The 17,379-nt window shown below is 40.4% G+C and overlaps 1 protein-coding gene across 8 annotated transcripts in view; it reads left to right on the top strand.

Moving 5' to 3' along the window:
• The window catches only part of rapgef2b (Rap guanine nucleotide exchange factor 2b), a 130,972-nt gene that overhangs the window by 64,402 nt on the left and 49,191 nt on the right, over positions 1 to 17,379 (top strand). For 6 of the 8 annotated variants that reach the window (XM_017474548.3, XM_017474550.3, XM_017474552.3 and 3 more), the window contains one exon: positions 6,898 to 6,915. The exons of the other annotated variants lie outside the window; for them this stretch is intronic. In XM_017474548.3, coding sequence (XP_017330037.1) covers positions 6,898 to 6,915 — 18 coding nt within the window. The remainder of the gene's footprint in view (positions 1 to 6,897; positions 6,916 to 17,379) is intronic. 8 annotated transcript variants of the gene reach the window in all.

Raw genomic sequence — 17,379 nt, 5'->3', positions numbered from 1 at the left:
CTCAAAAACCCAAATTGGGTCCAAAAACGTTTTGGCAAGCCCAGGCAAGTTGTGTACATTTCAGTTTAAAATGGCTCTTCAAAGGCCACAGAATGATTTCCAGATCAATTTGACATCTGTTTGTTGAGGTGTTAGATTTTCTAGATTAAAAAAAAAAAAAACCCAATGTATAATGAACAAAATCTATTAAAAAAAAAAAAAAGTAACTAGCCTTGCTAGCTTTGGGTCTAGTTAAGTCCTTTCATAGTTTTATAATTGATTATTATCTACAGTTCAGATAACTATTTTAGGTTCATTACATTGCTAGGAAATTTCAAAACACGTAGAATTACCCAGTATTTGAATCTTTCTGACATGCTAACATCTCTCTAACATCCGCCCATTAGAATTTTAAAGTGACGAAGTCCGACGGAAACATGAAGAAATATAATAATAGCATTCACATGATAAAATGCTTTTCTATTGTTAGTCAACAACATTTAGTCAGTTACTTGCCTGAGGCAACAGGTTTTCCCTCAAAAACCAAAATTAGCTCCAACGGTTTTTTGGCAAGCCAGGCATAGTTGTGCTCAGTTTCGAATGAGAATGGCTCTTCAAAGGATCAGGAATGGTTTCAGGATTAATTTGACACCATGTATTTGCTGAAGTATTGTTATTATCTAGATTATCTAGATAAAAACAAACACGTAGTGTAGCACAGTAAATATAAAAATGACCAGCTTGGCTAGCTATGTAATAACAAGCTAACACAAAGTCTAATTATTATTATTATTATTATTATTATTATTATTTCATTATTGTATCAGTGATTATTATTTACAGTTCAAGTAACTATTTTTAGTTTAATTACATTTCCAGAAAATTTCTAAATACAAACATTTAATTGGTATTTTCAATGTCTTTAATGTGTCGCTATCCCTTCGTTAGCATTCTGATGGGTAGTTCACTGTATGTGGAGACATTTAGAATTAAAATCCGAAAGAAAATCAGGAAATCTGACAGAAATATGTGAGATAATAACGTTTACGTGATAAAATGCTGTTCCGGTGTTACTCAACAACATTTAGCCACTTACTTGGCTGACATAACAGTTTTTCTGAGTTAGTCATCCCTCAAAAACCCAAATTAGGTTCAACGTTTTTGGCAAGCACGGGGCAGCTGTGTACATTATGGAATGAAATGGCTTTTTAAGGAATTAGGAATGATTTCAGGATCAATTTGACACCATCTGTTAGATTTTCAGGAAAAATGCCAGATGTATAGCTCAGGAAAAAAAAGCTAGCATAGCCAGCTGTGTAATAGCAAGCTAGCTCAAAGTCCGGTTTGATTTTTTTCATAACTACAGTTCAAGTCACGTAACATTGTAAAGTTTTAGGTCTATTACATTTCTAGAAGAAATTAACAGCACAGTGTCTGTGATTGTAATGTCTCCAATGTGTAAATATCCACTCATTAGCATTTTAAAGTGAAGTAGTTTTTATCCGTTGGGGCTTTCATGTGAGGAACTTTAGCATATTAATCAGAAAGACATGATAAAATGCCTGTACAGCGCCCTCCATTAATATCAGCACGCTTGGTAAATATGAGCAAAGAAGGCTGTGAAAAATTGTCTAGATTATTTTAACCTTTTGATCTTTTGTTTAAAAAAAAAAATCACAAAAATACTCCGATCTCATGGATATCAAACAATTGTAAGCACAACACAGGTTAAAAAAAACTTTGTTAAATATCGGTGTGCAACAATTATCATCCCTGTGAATTCATGTGAGAAAAATATATTTGAAGTATATTCCCATTGATATTCTACATTTTTTTAATAAACCTGGGTGACTAGAAACAGGAAATTGTTCAACCATGACTTCCTGTTTCACAGGGGTATAAATATGAGGTAACACATAGGCCAAATTCCCTTAGTCATTCATAACAATGGGTAAGACCAAGGAATATAGCTGTGCAAAAGGTTGTTCAGCTTCACAAAATGGGGCGTGGCTATAAGAAAATAGCACAAGCATTGAAAACGCCCATTTCTACTATCAGGGCAATAATTAAGAAGTTCCAGTCAACTGGAAATGTTATGAATCGACCTGGAATTGAACGTGTGTCTATATCGTCTCAACACATTGTGAAGAGGATGGTTTGAGTGGATAAAAAATCTCCAAGGATCTCAGCTGGAGAACTGCAGGAGTTAGTTGTGTCTTGGGGTCAGAAAGTCTCCAAAACTACAATCCGAAATCACCTACATCACCACAAGTTGTTTGATAGGGTTTCAAGAAAAAAGCTTCTACTTTCATCCAAAAACAAACTCGAGCGTCTTCAGTGTGCCAGACACTACTGGAACTTCAAATGGGATCGGGGTCTATGGTCAGATGAAGCCAAAATAGAGCTTTTTGGTAATAAACACCAGAGGTGGTTTTGGTGCACACAGAGAGGTAGCCATTTGGAAAAGTACCTCATGTCCACGGTTAAATATGGAGGTGGATCTTTAATGTTTTGGGGCTGTTTTTCTGCCAGAGGACCTGGACATTTTGTTAGGATACATGGTATCTTGGACTCTATAAAATATCAACAGATATTAAATGAAATCCTGACTTGCTCTGCCAGAAAGCTTCAAATGGGTCAATCAACACAAAAATGGTTTACTGACCACAAAATCAAGGTCCTGCCATGACCCTCCCAGTCCCCTGACCTGAACCCCATAGAAAACCTGTGGGGAGAACTGAAGAGGAGAGTCCACCAGCATGGACGTTGAAATGTGAAGGATCTGGAGAGGTTCTGTATGGAGCAACGATCTCAGATCCCTCACCATGTATTCTCCAACCTCATCAGGCATTACAGGAGAAGACTCAGAGCTGTTATCCTGGCAAAGGGAGGTAGCACAAAGTATTGACTAAAAGCATGCCAGTAATTGGTGCACACCAATATTTAACGAAGATATTTTTTTCGATAAACCTGTGTATTGTTTGCAGTTGTTTGATATCCATGAGAGAAGTGTGTGTTTGTGAATTTTTTGATCAAAAGTTTCAACAATAAAGACAATTTTTCACAGCCTTCTTTGCTCATATTTACCAAGGGTGCCAATATAAGTGGATAGCACAGTACGTTGTTCATCAACATTATTATTCAGCTTCCTAGTTCATGCTAGTCTCCTGTAGCTACTCGGCTAAGCTTGCTGTTTCTTTGATCTTTGTTTTGTCTTCCCCATTGTGCCTCACCTCACACCTTCATCTTTATCTCCGTGTGGTCTTTTCCCCTCCGTCTTCCTTCTCTTTGCACTTCTTTTTCTCATTTCAGTGTTTTATAATTTACTAGACTTCCTGTCAGCCTGGTTGTTTTCATCTCCCCATGCTAGCAAACTGGAGTTACCATTAGCACACTTAGCTTTGCCGACTTCCTTTCATTTTCTTCCCGCTTTAGTTATTTTTGCCTCCATGGCTCAATTTCTCTTCATATTTTGCTGTTTACTTTTTGCTGCTTTTGTGTGAGACCCAAGTGCTGTCCTTATTAGTTGTTTGTCATGACAGCAAATTGTTTCTTTATGTGACATGCTAGCTTTTGTATTCACTCTCTGTAGGAGTCCTAGCTGTTGTCTATTCTCAGTAGGTCCATGTTGTACTGGTTAAAGCGCGTCTATGGCAGCAGTTTCTCTTCTCAATTCCCACTGTGTTCTCCACGGCTTGTTCATGCGTGATGCACTGTGCTGCTTTGTGTGTGTGTGTGTGTGTGTGTGTGTGTGTGTGTGTGTGATAACTGGTGTGGCAATGTGTGCACATCACTAAGCTTCAGCTTGGTGCAGGGAATATAGATAGGGATTGCGGATAGAAGTCTTCCATGTTGATTAATCCTCTGTAGGTAGCAAAGCCCCAAAACACATCCTCTTCACAACCAGTATTTGGGATTTAGTGGAGGTACGGATAGTTAAAAAGGATTCCTGCCGTTTTATGCAAAGCTAGAGGATGAAGCCAGAAGGTCATGGCACTCCAGTCAGAAGGCAGCTGGCTAGGTAGACAGCGTTCCCATTTGGAAGGCTTCTGCCCTCTGAAGTTCCTTATCTTATTTATATGGCTGAAATGAATAACTAGGATGCTGGCGTAGCTTAGTCTTAGTTAGCAAGCTAGGATATTCAGCTAAAATGTAGTTTAGTGTTCTTCAGCACCAGAAACAACTGCCTGCACACTTTAGAAAGAATTGTTCCATCAAGCACCCTACCATAAAGGTTCTTCTGGGTTTGTGTAGTACCTTACACAGATGGGATCTCGTTTAAGAAAGCCTAGAACTTCCTTAGACATATAGAAACGTTAACCATCCAAAGAAATATTTGGAAATCTTTCCGAGGTCATTCACAATAGCGAATCGACTATCGCTCACTTGATCACTGTCACTGAGGGTTCCCATGGGCTCCCTGCTTCCCATCAGGAAGCAACAAAGAGAATTCGTTTCAGTCTTTGGTTCCATTGGAGGACTAAGAAGCTTGACTGGTGCTCCGTTGGACCGCACAGATGCTAGAGAAAAGTGCTGGCTACGCCACCCTTTAACGTGTATGTTTTGCTTAGAGGTCATGTTTTTTTCAGCGGTTTCCTGCAGTTGTGGTATGCACATCTGAAATGAGAACTGCTTTAAGCACATTCCTTTACCCCCCCCCCCCCCCCCCCCCCACACACACACACACACACACACACACACACACACACACTCACCGGTTAAGTACCCCTCGAATTCCCAAAGGAAAAGCGCCAATGTTCCCTCATATAACTGACTTTGCTCCCATACACAGGAAGACGCCTCATGTCCTTTAGCTCTGGCCTAGCTTCGGAAACGAGGAGGCCAACTTTCTCACGACTCCGGCACGTTTTGACCCTGTTTCAAAACATCTGTGGGAAGAGAATGGCAGCGTAATGGTGTGTTCCCAAACAAATATCACATGCTCCTTCCACAGCTCCTTCCATGTGAAGTGAATGTAAATGACCGGGTGGCGTTCTGTGCTTCGTTCTTCTTTGTAGAAGCTCCAAGATGTCGTTGCGAAAACTCCTCCAAAGAAAATGATTTCCAATACCAAAAGTGCATCCGAAGCTCGTCGAATCTAGCATCATTTGATTTTATTTTGCCCACTGTATTTCAAGCTTAATCTGATGTCTCTTTTCCAGCACTAAAACAAAATGACCACTTTGTAAGTGGTTTATTGCTTCGGAACCTTCTGGAATCATGACGTTTTATTGCTTTCATCAATTGGTTGATGCTTTTATCCAAAGCAGAACACAAGTGAGGCATATTTCAGTCTAAGACGCTTAAGCAAAGAGACTCTCTGGCAATCCTGGGATTTGTACTTTCTCTGCTTAAATAGTGGGCAGTGGTGGCTCAGTGGTTAAAGGCTCTGGGTTACAGAACAGAAGGTCAGGAGATCAAGCCCCAGCACGGTAGCTGGTCAGATTAAGATGGATGGTTCAACCGGGGTGTCACTTTGAACAAATCATTTCTCTTTATTTTAAATTAAATAAAAAAAACAACGGATTTTCCTTTCTACAAAGTATTCAAGTATACCCTCTTTCAAGAACTAGAGCATCTAACCATCCGGAGAACCCATGGAGAACCCTGAACCCTTCAGTTATCCATTTTACGTACTGCTTATCCTTCACAGGGTCACGGTGGAGCTCGGAGCCTATCCCAGGGAACTCGGGGCACAAAGCGGGGGGGAAGTGGCACCCCTCGATGGGGTGCCAACCAATCGCAGGGCACAATCACACACTACAGACAATTTGGAAATGCCAATTTCCAACCGGAGTACACAGAGGAAACCCTCGAAGCATGGGGAGAACGTCCAGAGTCCGTGCACTCAGGGCGGAGCTGGGATTCAACCCCAGAGGTGCGACGCAAACATGCTAACCATTAAGCCACCGTGGTGTTCAGGAAGTCTTCCAAACCTGAAAGCACAAAGACGATCGGTGCTATTACGCAATAAAGCAAATTCTTCATAGTTTATATTCGCGGCAGCAGATGTCGTGGCGAGTTTTATTGAAACGCATTTAATTTAGCTAACCAGAGCTAGCTCAGTCACTAATGACCTTTTGACCAGAGTTTCTGAGAGATCTGCGACGAGATGCTCCCATTATTGTTGCCTCTCACTTGATCCTTTAAGCGGTGCCTGGACCCCTTCGTTGCTTTTAACATGTGGTCCAAAATGGCATTCTGAAACACGTGGACATGAAGTGCAGGTCTTACTGGGACCACTGTAATATCGCAGCATCCTTTTGGAACGATCAGCTTCAATTTAGCTTCGATCGGTGAAATAACGGTATTACGTCGCGGCGGATATGAGCTGAATGCGTTCGTTATTCGGTTGAGAGGAGCATTGTTTTGAGAGGAATGTGCTAGCCAGCTTACACACAGTGCCCTGTGCCTTATGTTGGGCTCAAAAACCAGCACCACTACATTCCCTCTGTCTCTCTCCAAGCCAATCAGTGTTGATTGTTCTGTATCCGTAGTGAACAGTATAGTGGCACCATTTTGAGCCAGGATTTCTGGGTAATTTAGTTCCGCTTCATGCTACCTAAATCGCCCATGCCTGTTTATATTTTGGGTTTGGCTCTGCCTCACTTTATTTTTTTTTTGGTGTGTGCTTCATGTTTCATAGCTGTGTGTGTGTGTGTGTGTGTGTGTGTGTGTGTGTGTGTCCTGCGCCGCCCTGTGCTGTATCAACGCACCCACATCTGAAGCTACTAGCCGAGTCTTTCTGAGGAGTGTGTCCCTCACATCATGCCGTAGTATGACTTGCAAAGTGCCTTCTAGCATCTGTGTGTGTGTGTGTGTGTGTGTGTGCGCGCTGAATAAAGCTCTCTCCTGCTTATAACTGCCGTCTTCTCTGCTTCTCTCCTCCGCTCTCATCTCGTTCTGGCTCCTCCTCAGGAATGCGTTAAACCTCAGGTATTGTACTTATTCCCTGTTTCTCTGTAAGTGTGTATAAATATATATGTGTGTGTGTGTGTGTGTGTGTGTGTGTGTGTGTGTGAGAGCGAGAGAGAGAGAAAGCGAGCGCACCTGCCCTCGCCCGACTGTGCTGTATATGATTGCCTGGTAATGACGTTCTCAAGGTAATTTGTGCGTTTATGACAACCACATGAGCCCTTCTTATTTCTCCCGCTGTGTATATGTCCATTAGTTAGGTGTGTATGTACATATATGCTGTCATACAGTCTATACACCGTATTCATATACGTCGATGTACTCATGCTGATGTTTTGTAGCTGTGTACGGAGTGCCTAAAGCACCCTTTAATCTTTGGGACCTGCCCTAAAGCTCCAGTGGAGCTGATGCAGCGTTAGCCTAGCATGTCTAATCCTGTACACACTCGCTGCTGGCTATCTTTTTGTTTGTTTATTTATTTATTTATTTATATATCCGATCTAATCGCACACACTGAATGCATCATTAGCAAATTATAAGCAGCGACTGAACTGTTTACAGCCAGGCTGCGATCATTTTGCTCTAGATAAAGATCTAGAGCTTTAGACACAGGCCTAGCAGTAATGAAGTGTGTGTGTGTGTGTGTGTGTGCTTGAGCTGCTGGTCCTCATATAGACTGCTGATGGATACGCCATTATCATCGCTCCTCACTGAATGTAATTACTACATATAAAGGAGTCTCTGCTCTGCAGATCTAGCATCTATGCTGACGCTTTTGGGGTGTGTATGTATGTATGTATGTGTGTATATGTGTGTGTGTGTGTGAGAACGAGAGACTTGTCAGGTGTTCTTGTGAAGAGCCAGCTCTATTTTTAGACCCCATCCCAGTAATTGGTGCCGGTGCAGCTTCGGGAGACACAAAAAAGGCCTGTTTTAAAGGATTTGTAGCGCACACGCATACAGGAACACACGCGTTTTTATACTGCAAGTCACATCAGAGGAATTCGCCTACGAAGATGTTACGGCAGGATGAAGTATGTGCTTTATCTACGCCGTGACTAGCTTCTTTTCTGTCTAAATATGCGTATAGCCGGAATTGCAGTATCGGTATTTTCAGTATGGATATCACGTACTGTACATCTTCAGAATACAGTTGGCTCTGTAGCATGTAGTCTCTAGGCACGTCCCGATAATCATTTACACGGTATATCGCAATAGTCATTATGTATACCGTAATGAACAAATATATGCTCGTAAATGTACACATATATATATATATATATATATATATATATATATATATATATATATATATATATATAGATAGATAGATAGAGAGAGAGAGAGAGAGAGAGAGAGAGAGAGAGAGAGAGAGAGATGCACCGATACTATATTTCTCAGCCGATAACGATAACCGATTATTCAGAGCGATATCAGCCGTTTACCGATACCGATCGTTCTGCCTTTTATGTCTTCTTTTAAATTAATAATAATTAATTCCACAATTCTGAGAGAAATGCAAATGAAAACTTTATTCTCTCCATTTCAACAAGTTGTTTCACAAGTAACCGGTCTCATAAACAGAACACACGTTACTCTAATTAACATGGACACATGAACTCAATTCTGAAGATTAAAGTAAGAATGATAACTTATTGAATGTTATTAATTTATATTAACATTGACTGTGAATTTAAAAAAAAAAAAAAAAACCCTTGTGTTAGTCTCACATTCACTCACCACAAACAAAAGCATTTCCACTTCATCACTGGACATCAAACTGGTCATGTATAATATCAACTTTTTTTTTATATATATGTTAACGTTAACTGGATATGAAGTGCGCTACTCTTAAAAAAAAAAAAAAAAAAAAAAAAAAAAAAAAAATATATATATATATATATATATATAAACTGTAATAGCTGCTATTAGTAGTGAGCCGGAACGAAAACAAATCCTTAAGTGTACGGTAGGTAGGAGGGGTTAAAGAAGGTCGCATTCGTTAATGGAGAACGCTGCTTTCATAAACACGTCTAGGGATACGGAGAGCTGCGTAAGCTTGGGGATGACTCCGTTCTTCAGACACACCCCTTCCGAGTCATACCAGTGAAAGCTTAGCCAGTAGCCATGTTTCATTTTGATACGTTCTAATACAGTAATAAAATATTGTTGTTTTCGCTATCGGCTGCTAGGAAAACACTGCGTCGTTATTGTTTTTATGGAAACCCAAGGCTCGTACGGTATTAATAAGGCAGTGCCTATTTTTGTCGTATCGCGACTGTATCGTATAGCGAGACCGCTGTTATTTTATCGTATCGGAATTGAATGTAGTTTTTTTTTTTATTATTGTTACGAGCCTAGTATTTATGGTTATGTTCTCATATACACATTCTATGTTTTGTTCTTGTTCCCTACAGTCGTAGTCCCTTTTATCCCTTTTATCATTACATGATAATACAGGTGCTAAAACTTTGCTTAAAGGCCAACACACCACCTGCGCTTCGGTTTCTCATCACCTTTTCTGTCCAATCAAACGCTCTATAGAATCTGAAGCGTCCCGCCCACAATGTTATGAAAAGCCATGGTACTGACTATCAAGCCCGGGTTGTGAGGTAAGCTGAACACTATTGGCTATTTAAAAAGTGGGAGGAGCTACTTGATATCTCCCACCCTGACCTCTTACTACTGAGGTAAACGCTGTGTCTTTAAGCCATCAATATTAAAACTGCTTTTTCTAATACACCGTTACAAATGATGTTATTTAGAAACAATACTGTTGTAGTAAGTGTTGTGATGATATACTAAACGGTGATGGATTTATTCACTCGCTGGCAGTAATTCCTGTACGTGTTGATCAAATTATAATGCGATTAAACGATCGAGGGTTAGACCGAGAAAAGGAAATTCCATAATCTCTTCTTTATGAGTGATCGGCTTTGTCTTCATCTCTGACTGAAACATCTGAGCTTGAAGTGTGTTCGTTCGTGGTTGTCTGTGTGTGAGGGCGTGGCTTGTGATAAAAAAATGTGAATACGTTGAGCATAAATCTTAACTCGATGCTTTGGAAGACGATCTTATCCAGGTTCGACGTTATTTGCAGCGGTTTATACAGTACTCTGTCGATTTCTCGATTCTGATTGGTCGGAAGATTCAGCTCTATCGACTGGAAGGTTCCGAGTTCGAATCCGAGCTCAGACGGAGACACGGTTAGCGACGTCTTAAAGCCGGAGTTAGTCAGCTTTATGCTTCGCTACGGATTCTGCTTCACTTGGACAGTAAGATGATGTGGATTTATGGGATGAATAAAATGGAAATGTTGCCGCGTTTGTAATTAACGTATTTTTCGGTCAGTTTGCTGAGGCAGACCGTATTTAGATTGAAATAAATGGGTTCAATTCGGTAAAAAATATAAATAATTCAGTTCTTAGCACCATTTTCAATGTGCTGGATTGTGTGTGTGTGTGTGTGTGTGTGTGTGTGTGTGTATGTGAGAGAGACCTACTCTTAAAAAGCATCTTGTACGTTTCCTGACTTCATAAATCCCGCTTGATTAAAAAGACGTGCGTGTAAAACCTGACAGAACTATTGCTCTGTTAGTATATCAACCCTTTTTTCAATTTTTTAAAAAATTTAACTCGGTGTTTTAAAATACCCATAATATTCGTATTCCATTAAATTCTCAACAAATCCGATTTGTAGTATTACCGTGCAATAGACCAGGCTCATTTTTTCCAAATCAGACTTGAGTTTACTCAAGTTTTGTTTTGTTTTTTCTGGCCCTGAAATTAGCTCCACACACAACCAGAACAGAGCTGCTCAACTTCTCTTAACCACTTCTCTTCAAAAGCAATCACAAGGGATAAAAGAGGAATACGAAGCCCGTCAAGGTTTTCGTTCTGATTGTAATTACTGGCAGTGCTTTAAAAAAAAAAAAAAAAAAAAAAAAAAAAAAATTCATATTGACTCTTTAATTATTATTATTATTATTATTATTATTATTATTATTATTATTATTATTATTATTATTATTTAATCCCTGAACTGCCATAGGGTATAGATCTGCATACAGTTACAGATCTGAAATGCAAGCGCACAACCAGTTCAAGATGTTACAGCACAAATTTTTGCAACACACTCGTAGGAAATCATTTATAAATCATCGATTGTTCACTAGCGCATCAATTCTCTAGCCACAGTATTCAAATGTAAAAAATAGTCCCAGGCAACAAGATTACTCCGTGCTCTGGTCTTTATCTCGTTGCAGCATACAATAGAAATAAACTGCACAGACTTTGGAGAATATTGTGTCGGTGCGTTAGAGATATATTAGAGCTTCTAAAAGCAATTTTGTTGTCTCATTTCAAGCCCTATGGGAGGTTAGTTTTGCTCGGTATATTACTTTAGAAGCAGGCATTCCACATAAACACCACACAATTGTTTTTTGACAATACTGTGAGTTGAGGGGGAAATATGTCCATTGAGAGAGAACATTGTTTCTTATACTTTTAAGAATAAGTGCTTAACTCCCTCAGTCCTCAGTGAGGAAATCCTCTTCTTCAGACAGGAAGTGGATAAGGGTGTGGAATCAGACGTTGTCATGATGACCTCTTGCAGGTAGCGTGAGAAAATCAGATGCCCCAGGAGGTTTTTTTTTTTTTTTTTTACACCCTGTTTACACTGCGTCTTAATTTTTTTTTCATTTTGGTTGATCAGACTTTGTGAAAACCCATGGATAGTGTGATCGGATCCGTCGGAGTGCCTCGTGAGGTCATCTCAGGCAGGTTTAACCACATTCTGTACAGCATCGCAGCTCCGGACGCCGCAGCGCGCGCACCACACGAAACGAGAAAGAAGGAAGAGGTGATGAGTGATTTGGTCCAATTTGTTCCAGACAGACTGCTTAATGTTCTGAATATGGAGAAGGACCGCAGGGAGGCAGGACGATAGGAAGGTGAACAAGCAAGCGTGCAAAGAAAAACAAACCAAGTGACATTCAGACAGAGAAATGAGGGTGTAAATGCTTTCTGAGGTTAACCAGTTGTAATATTCCAGTTATGAAAATGAGTACGAACAAACGAAAACAAACAAACGAAAGGAAAGAAGCGAGCGAGCAAACGATAAGAAACAAGCGAGCAAGTGAGAAGACAGAAGCAAACGAAAGGAAAGAAACAAGCGAGCAAAGGGGGGGGAAGAGACAAACGAAAAGAAGCAAAGGAAAGAAGCAAGTGAGCAAGTGAGAAGACAGAAGCAATGAAAGGAAAGAAGCAAGCGAGCAAACGGGGGGAAAAGATACAAACGAAAGGAAAGAAGCAAGCGAGCAAACGAAAAGAAACAAGCGAGCAAGTGAGAAGACAGAAGCAAACGAAAGGAAAGAAGCAAGCGAGCAAACGGGGGGGAAAGATACAAACGAAAAGAAGCAAACGAAAGGAAAGAAACAGGCGGGCAAACGAAAGGAAATAAGCAAGCGTGCAAACGGGGGGGGGAGTGACAAACGAAAAGAAGCAAACGAAAGGAAAGAAGCAAGCGAGCAAACGAAAAGAAACATGCAAGCAAACGAAAAGAAACAAGCGAGCAAGTGAGAAGACAGAAGCAAACGAAAGGAAAGAAACAAGCGAGCAAATGAAAGGAAAGAAGCAAGCGTGCAAAGGGGGGGAAAGAGACAAACGAAAAGAAGCAAAGGAAAGAAGCAAGTGAGCAAACGAAAAGGAACAAGCGAGCAAGTGAGAAGACAGAAGCAAACGAAAGGAAAGAAGCAAGCGAGCAAACGGGGGGAAAAGACACAAACGAAAAGAAGCAAACAAAAGGAAAGAAACAGGCGGGCAAACGAAAGGAAAGAAGCAAGAGAAACAAGCGAGCAAACGAAAAGAAACAAGCGAGCAAATGAAAAGAAAGAAGCAAATGAAAGGAACGAAGCAAGCGAGCAAACGGAAAAGAAAGAGACAAACGAAAAGAAAGAAGCAAGCGAGCAAACGAAAAAGAAGTAAACGAGGAAAGAAGCGGATGAAAGGAAAAGACAAAGCGAGCAAACGAAAGGAAAAACAACAAAAGAAAAAGAAACCAAAATAAGAGTGGAAATTATTTGCTATGTTGCCCATGCGTAATATTCCAGATATGAAAATGAAAGAAAGAAACAAATAAATTTAAAAAAGGGGAAACATTATTTTTGTCAAATTTAGTTTTAATCATATGAATGAAATGAACGTGTGTGTGTGTGTGTGTGAGAGAGAGAGAGAGAGAGAGAGAGAGAGAGAGAGAGAGAGAGAAATAAACCTCAGTGGAGGAGTAGCAGAAACATTCTCGGTGTACTCTCAGCTGGAATCAGAATGATTATTTTGCTTATTTAACACAAGAACAGCAAAGAACGACAGAAGATCACACGGCATAAGACATAACGAATGTATTAATCTTCAATGACGGTTGTTCTAGATCATTGATCACGAACCCTGCTCCTTAAGATCACTTCCAGCTGTTATCCTGAAGAACCGATCCGGCGGATCTGGTAGACGGATGCTTGGACGCAGGTGTTGTGGATAGGAATAGGAAACGGCCGGGAGTTCTGTAGGATCTTCAGGAACACGTCTGCTGATGGGAATATTAGACCAGTCGATGATTCATTCGCAGCCAGACGGTTGTGCTGTTTGGCATCTTGACGATGACACGCTTGATGTTTATTTAAATCGCATCCTTTAAAGCTTTGAGTGTTAAAGCTGTTACACACTTAGTACCTTTATTATATTATGATCTTGTCATAAATAGCGGCCTCTTTCAGGCCTGTGGGGAGAGATGAGTGCGGGTTTATAAACGCTAATGGAACAATCCGGAAGAATTCGAGTCTGTGTCGATTCTGTCTGAGGCTAGTGACGTGTTTTTTTTTTTTTTTTTTTTTGTCTTGTCTGGCTCGTTCACTTTTTCTCTTTCTCTCGCTGAACTTCTTATTAAAGAGTGTTTGATTCAAGGAGTTTAGTCTGACAGAAAGTGTGTTTGACCCCATTTTATTTAAAGGAATAGTTCGGTTACGATTTCCCTTCTTTTGCCCCTAATGGATTCAGTCAGCCGAGGCATTTTTGGTGTCCAGTTCAGCATGGTACGCAAACACCGACAATGCTTTCACGTAAGGGGCTTCAACTCGGAGATAGCATCCTTGGCTCAATGCAACATGGCATGCATGCTCAAAGTTAGCAGACTTTGGACACCGGAAATGCTTTGGGTCAAGGAGCTTAATCTAACAAAGTGTGCTTGGCCGCCTTTTTATTTAAAAGTAATAGTTCGGCCGCAAATCTAGTCATTCAGTCGAGGTATTTTGTTCTCCAGTGCAAAATGATTTGCTTGCTTAGCAAAGTTAGCTGCTTTTGGACACCAAAAGTGCTTTGGTTCATGGAGCTTAACCTACAAAATACAAAACGTGCTCGGCCCCCTTTAATTTAACAGAATGGTTCGACGTCAGTTTCACTTCTTTTGCCCCAAATCTCCCAAGGCAGTTTTGGTGTCTAGTGCAAAATGGTATGCTTGCTTGTAGTTCGCGAACTTCGGCCATCAGAACTTGATTTGGTTCAAGGAGCGTAACCTAAAAAAAAAAAAAAAAAAAGTGAGCCCCAAATCTAGTCAGTCATTCGGTCGAGGTATTTTGGTGTCCAGTGCAAAATGGTATACCTGCTTATAAACGTTAGCTACCTTTGGACACCGAAATGTGCTTTGGTTCAAGGAGCGTAACCTAATACAAAAAGTGCTTGGCTCCCGTTATTTACCGGAATAATCCGGCTACGCTTTCCCTTATTTTGCCCTAATGGATTCAGTCTAGCCAAGGCATTTTTGGTGTCTAATTCAACATTGTATTCCTTATTGGGAAAGGAAGGGAAATTATGGCTGAACTATTCCTTCAAGTGGGCCAAGCACTCTTTTCTCCTTGAATCGAAGCGTTTTTAGTGTCCAAAGTTTTCTAAGTACAAGCTAGTGTACCGTATTGTACCGGATGAGTCCTTCATGTCAAATCTGTTGGGTATGGACCTGTCAATCTAGTGGTTATGTGTAGATATGAATAGCCCTGCTATATCGCTTCACCACACCCCCATTTACACCCAGTCATTTAAAGTATCCGGATTGTATCTTGATTAAAAAAAAAACAATAATGCATCTCCAGATGGAAAATGGCATGGCGTTGATTGCATCATGTGATAATATGCAAATCAGCTTGTAATATTCATTGAACTTGCAGTGATGTTCGTGCGCTTTTATGCGAAACATGGCCGCTGCATCGTAAATCTTACAAATCTTCGTACGCTACGTCTTTGCCGTATGCTCATGGACCGTATGCTTTTTGATGTAATGTACTGACATGTTAATGTTTTGGATGTGTAATGTGGCTTGGAGAGACAGATGTATTCACACTTCTGTAACATCTGGCTGAGCTGGTTTATAAATGCGATGGGTTTTAAATCTGTTTTGAAATGCATCTTGGGGGAATTTACAGTATTTCTGTATTACAGGATTCTGGTCCGTTCCTTTATACGGAACATTTCAAGCTCCTTTATGTTCTCCGGATGTGGACGCGCTTCGATTCAGGGCAGGTTTTCAGTCTGAGATGTTCAGTGAGAAGAGTTTATTTGGTGCTTCTTGTTAGGTATGTTTGGCTCATCATCTTATTGAAAGGGTCCAGCTTGGGCCAGGTCTTAAAGTCTTGGCAGAGGCAACCAGGTTTTGGGCTGGAATATCCTGGCAGAATTTATAATGTCATCAATCTTCACATGAGCCCTTGAACCATCAGCCACAAAACAGACCCAGCGCATCAGTAATTCACCTCCTTATTTTTACAGTGGGGTATCAAGCAAACATGCTACTACAGAAATTTGATTTTGGTCTCATTTGACCATAACACATGATGCCAAATGTGGTTTTAATGGTGTTTTGGCTCCTTTTTTTTGCCTTTTAAAGCACACCTATTATGGTTTTGAAACGTGCTCGATTTTGATTTAAAGGTCTCATACAATAGATTTACACGCATCCGAGGCCGAAAAACACTTTAACGTGCTCACAATTTAAACTGCAGCATTACATTTTCCCCCCAGTGTCACAAACGACTCGTTAAATGATCCGTTCTAAAGGATTCGTTCTAAACTCCTCCTTTCAGAGAGCATACTCTGCTCTGATTGGTCTGACGTCCCAGTCTGTTGTGATTGGTCTACCGGTGTCAGCGTGTGTCGAAAAGGAAACGCCCACTACCGTGACGAGTTTCAGCTCCGTCTGTCAGCGAGCAGACGATGAAGACAAGAGGCGGGGCTTTTTGTTACAAACCTACGTAGGGTGGTACAGGAAGTAAAGTCTGGAATCACTAACGACTCGATTCAGCTGTTCAGAATCGATTCCTTTATTTGGGAGTTAATAACTCTGTTTGTCGTGCGCTTTGATTGTTGAAACTTTGCAGACGTTTTTACATTCACAAACCGCTCTGTAACGCACTACATGAAAGGTCATATTTTAAAAAACATAATAGGTGCATCCTACAACGCACGTCTTTGGACTGGGGGAGGAAACTGGAGTGCCGGAGGAAACCCCCGAGGGAGAACATGCAAACTCCACACACACACACACAGGGCTTAGGCGGGATTCAAACCCCCAACCACCGGAGGTGGTTGCCCCGGAGGCAAATGTCATAATAGTACGATATTTCATAAACGGTTATATCAAATTCCTCAAGAATATTGTTAAGCATTATTCTTAATTATTGAGTGGTACGGAAGGTGAAATATGGAACAAGAACAGTTTCTGATTGGAAATGATCCCACCAGCAGCACAGCGTATACATCACATTCTGCCACGTCCTCATAAGGGTGTAATAATAATAATAATAATAATAAAAACAGAGTGAGTTTAAATCGTAAACATGTTCTCAAGTAAGAAATTACAGACATGAGCTCGAACAACCACATATATTCATAACACGCAAAACCACAGTGGACAAGCATACACTGAGGAAAAACTGCGTTCAATAATGTGTGGGTGGAGCCTAAGAGAAGTTGTCGTATTAACAATGAATGTCCTTCTTCCTCTTCTTCTTCTTATTCCTCTTCTTCTTCTTCTTATTCCTCTTCTTCTACCTCTTCTTCTTCTTCTTCTTCTTCTTCTTCTACCTCTTCGTCTTATTCCTCTTCTTCTTCTTCTACCTCTTCTTCTTATTCCTCTTCTTCTTCTTCTACCTCTTCTTCTTATTCCTCTTCTTCTTCTACTTCTTCTTCTTATTATTATTCCTCTTCTTCTTCTTCTTCTTCTTCTTCTTCTACCTCTTCTTCTTATTCCTCTTCTTCTTCTTCTTCTACCTCTTCTTCTTATTCCTCTTCTTCTTCTTCTACCTCTTCTTCTTATTCCTCTTCTTCTTCTACTTCTTCTTCTTATTATTATTCCTCTTCTTCTTCTTCTTCTTCTTCTTCTTCTACCTCTTCTTCTTATTCCTCTTCTTCTTCTACTTCTTCTTCTTATTATTATTCCTCTTCT

Source organism: Ictalurus punctatus, chromosome 8, assembly GCF_001660625.3.
Source record: "Ictalurus punctatus breed USDA103 chromosome 8, Coco_2.0, whole genome shotgun sequence".
Lineage (NCBI taxonomy): Eukaryota > Metazoa > Chordata > Actinopteri > Siluriformes > Ictaluridae > Ictalurus > Ictalurus punctatus.
Note: the sequence above shows the minus strand (reverse complement) of the source record. Positions and strands in the feature narration are given on the sequence as shown.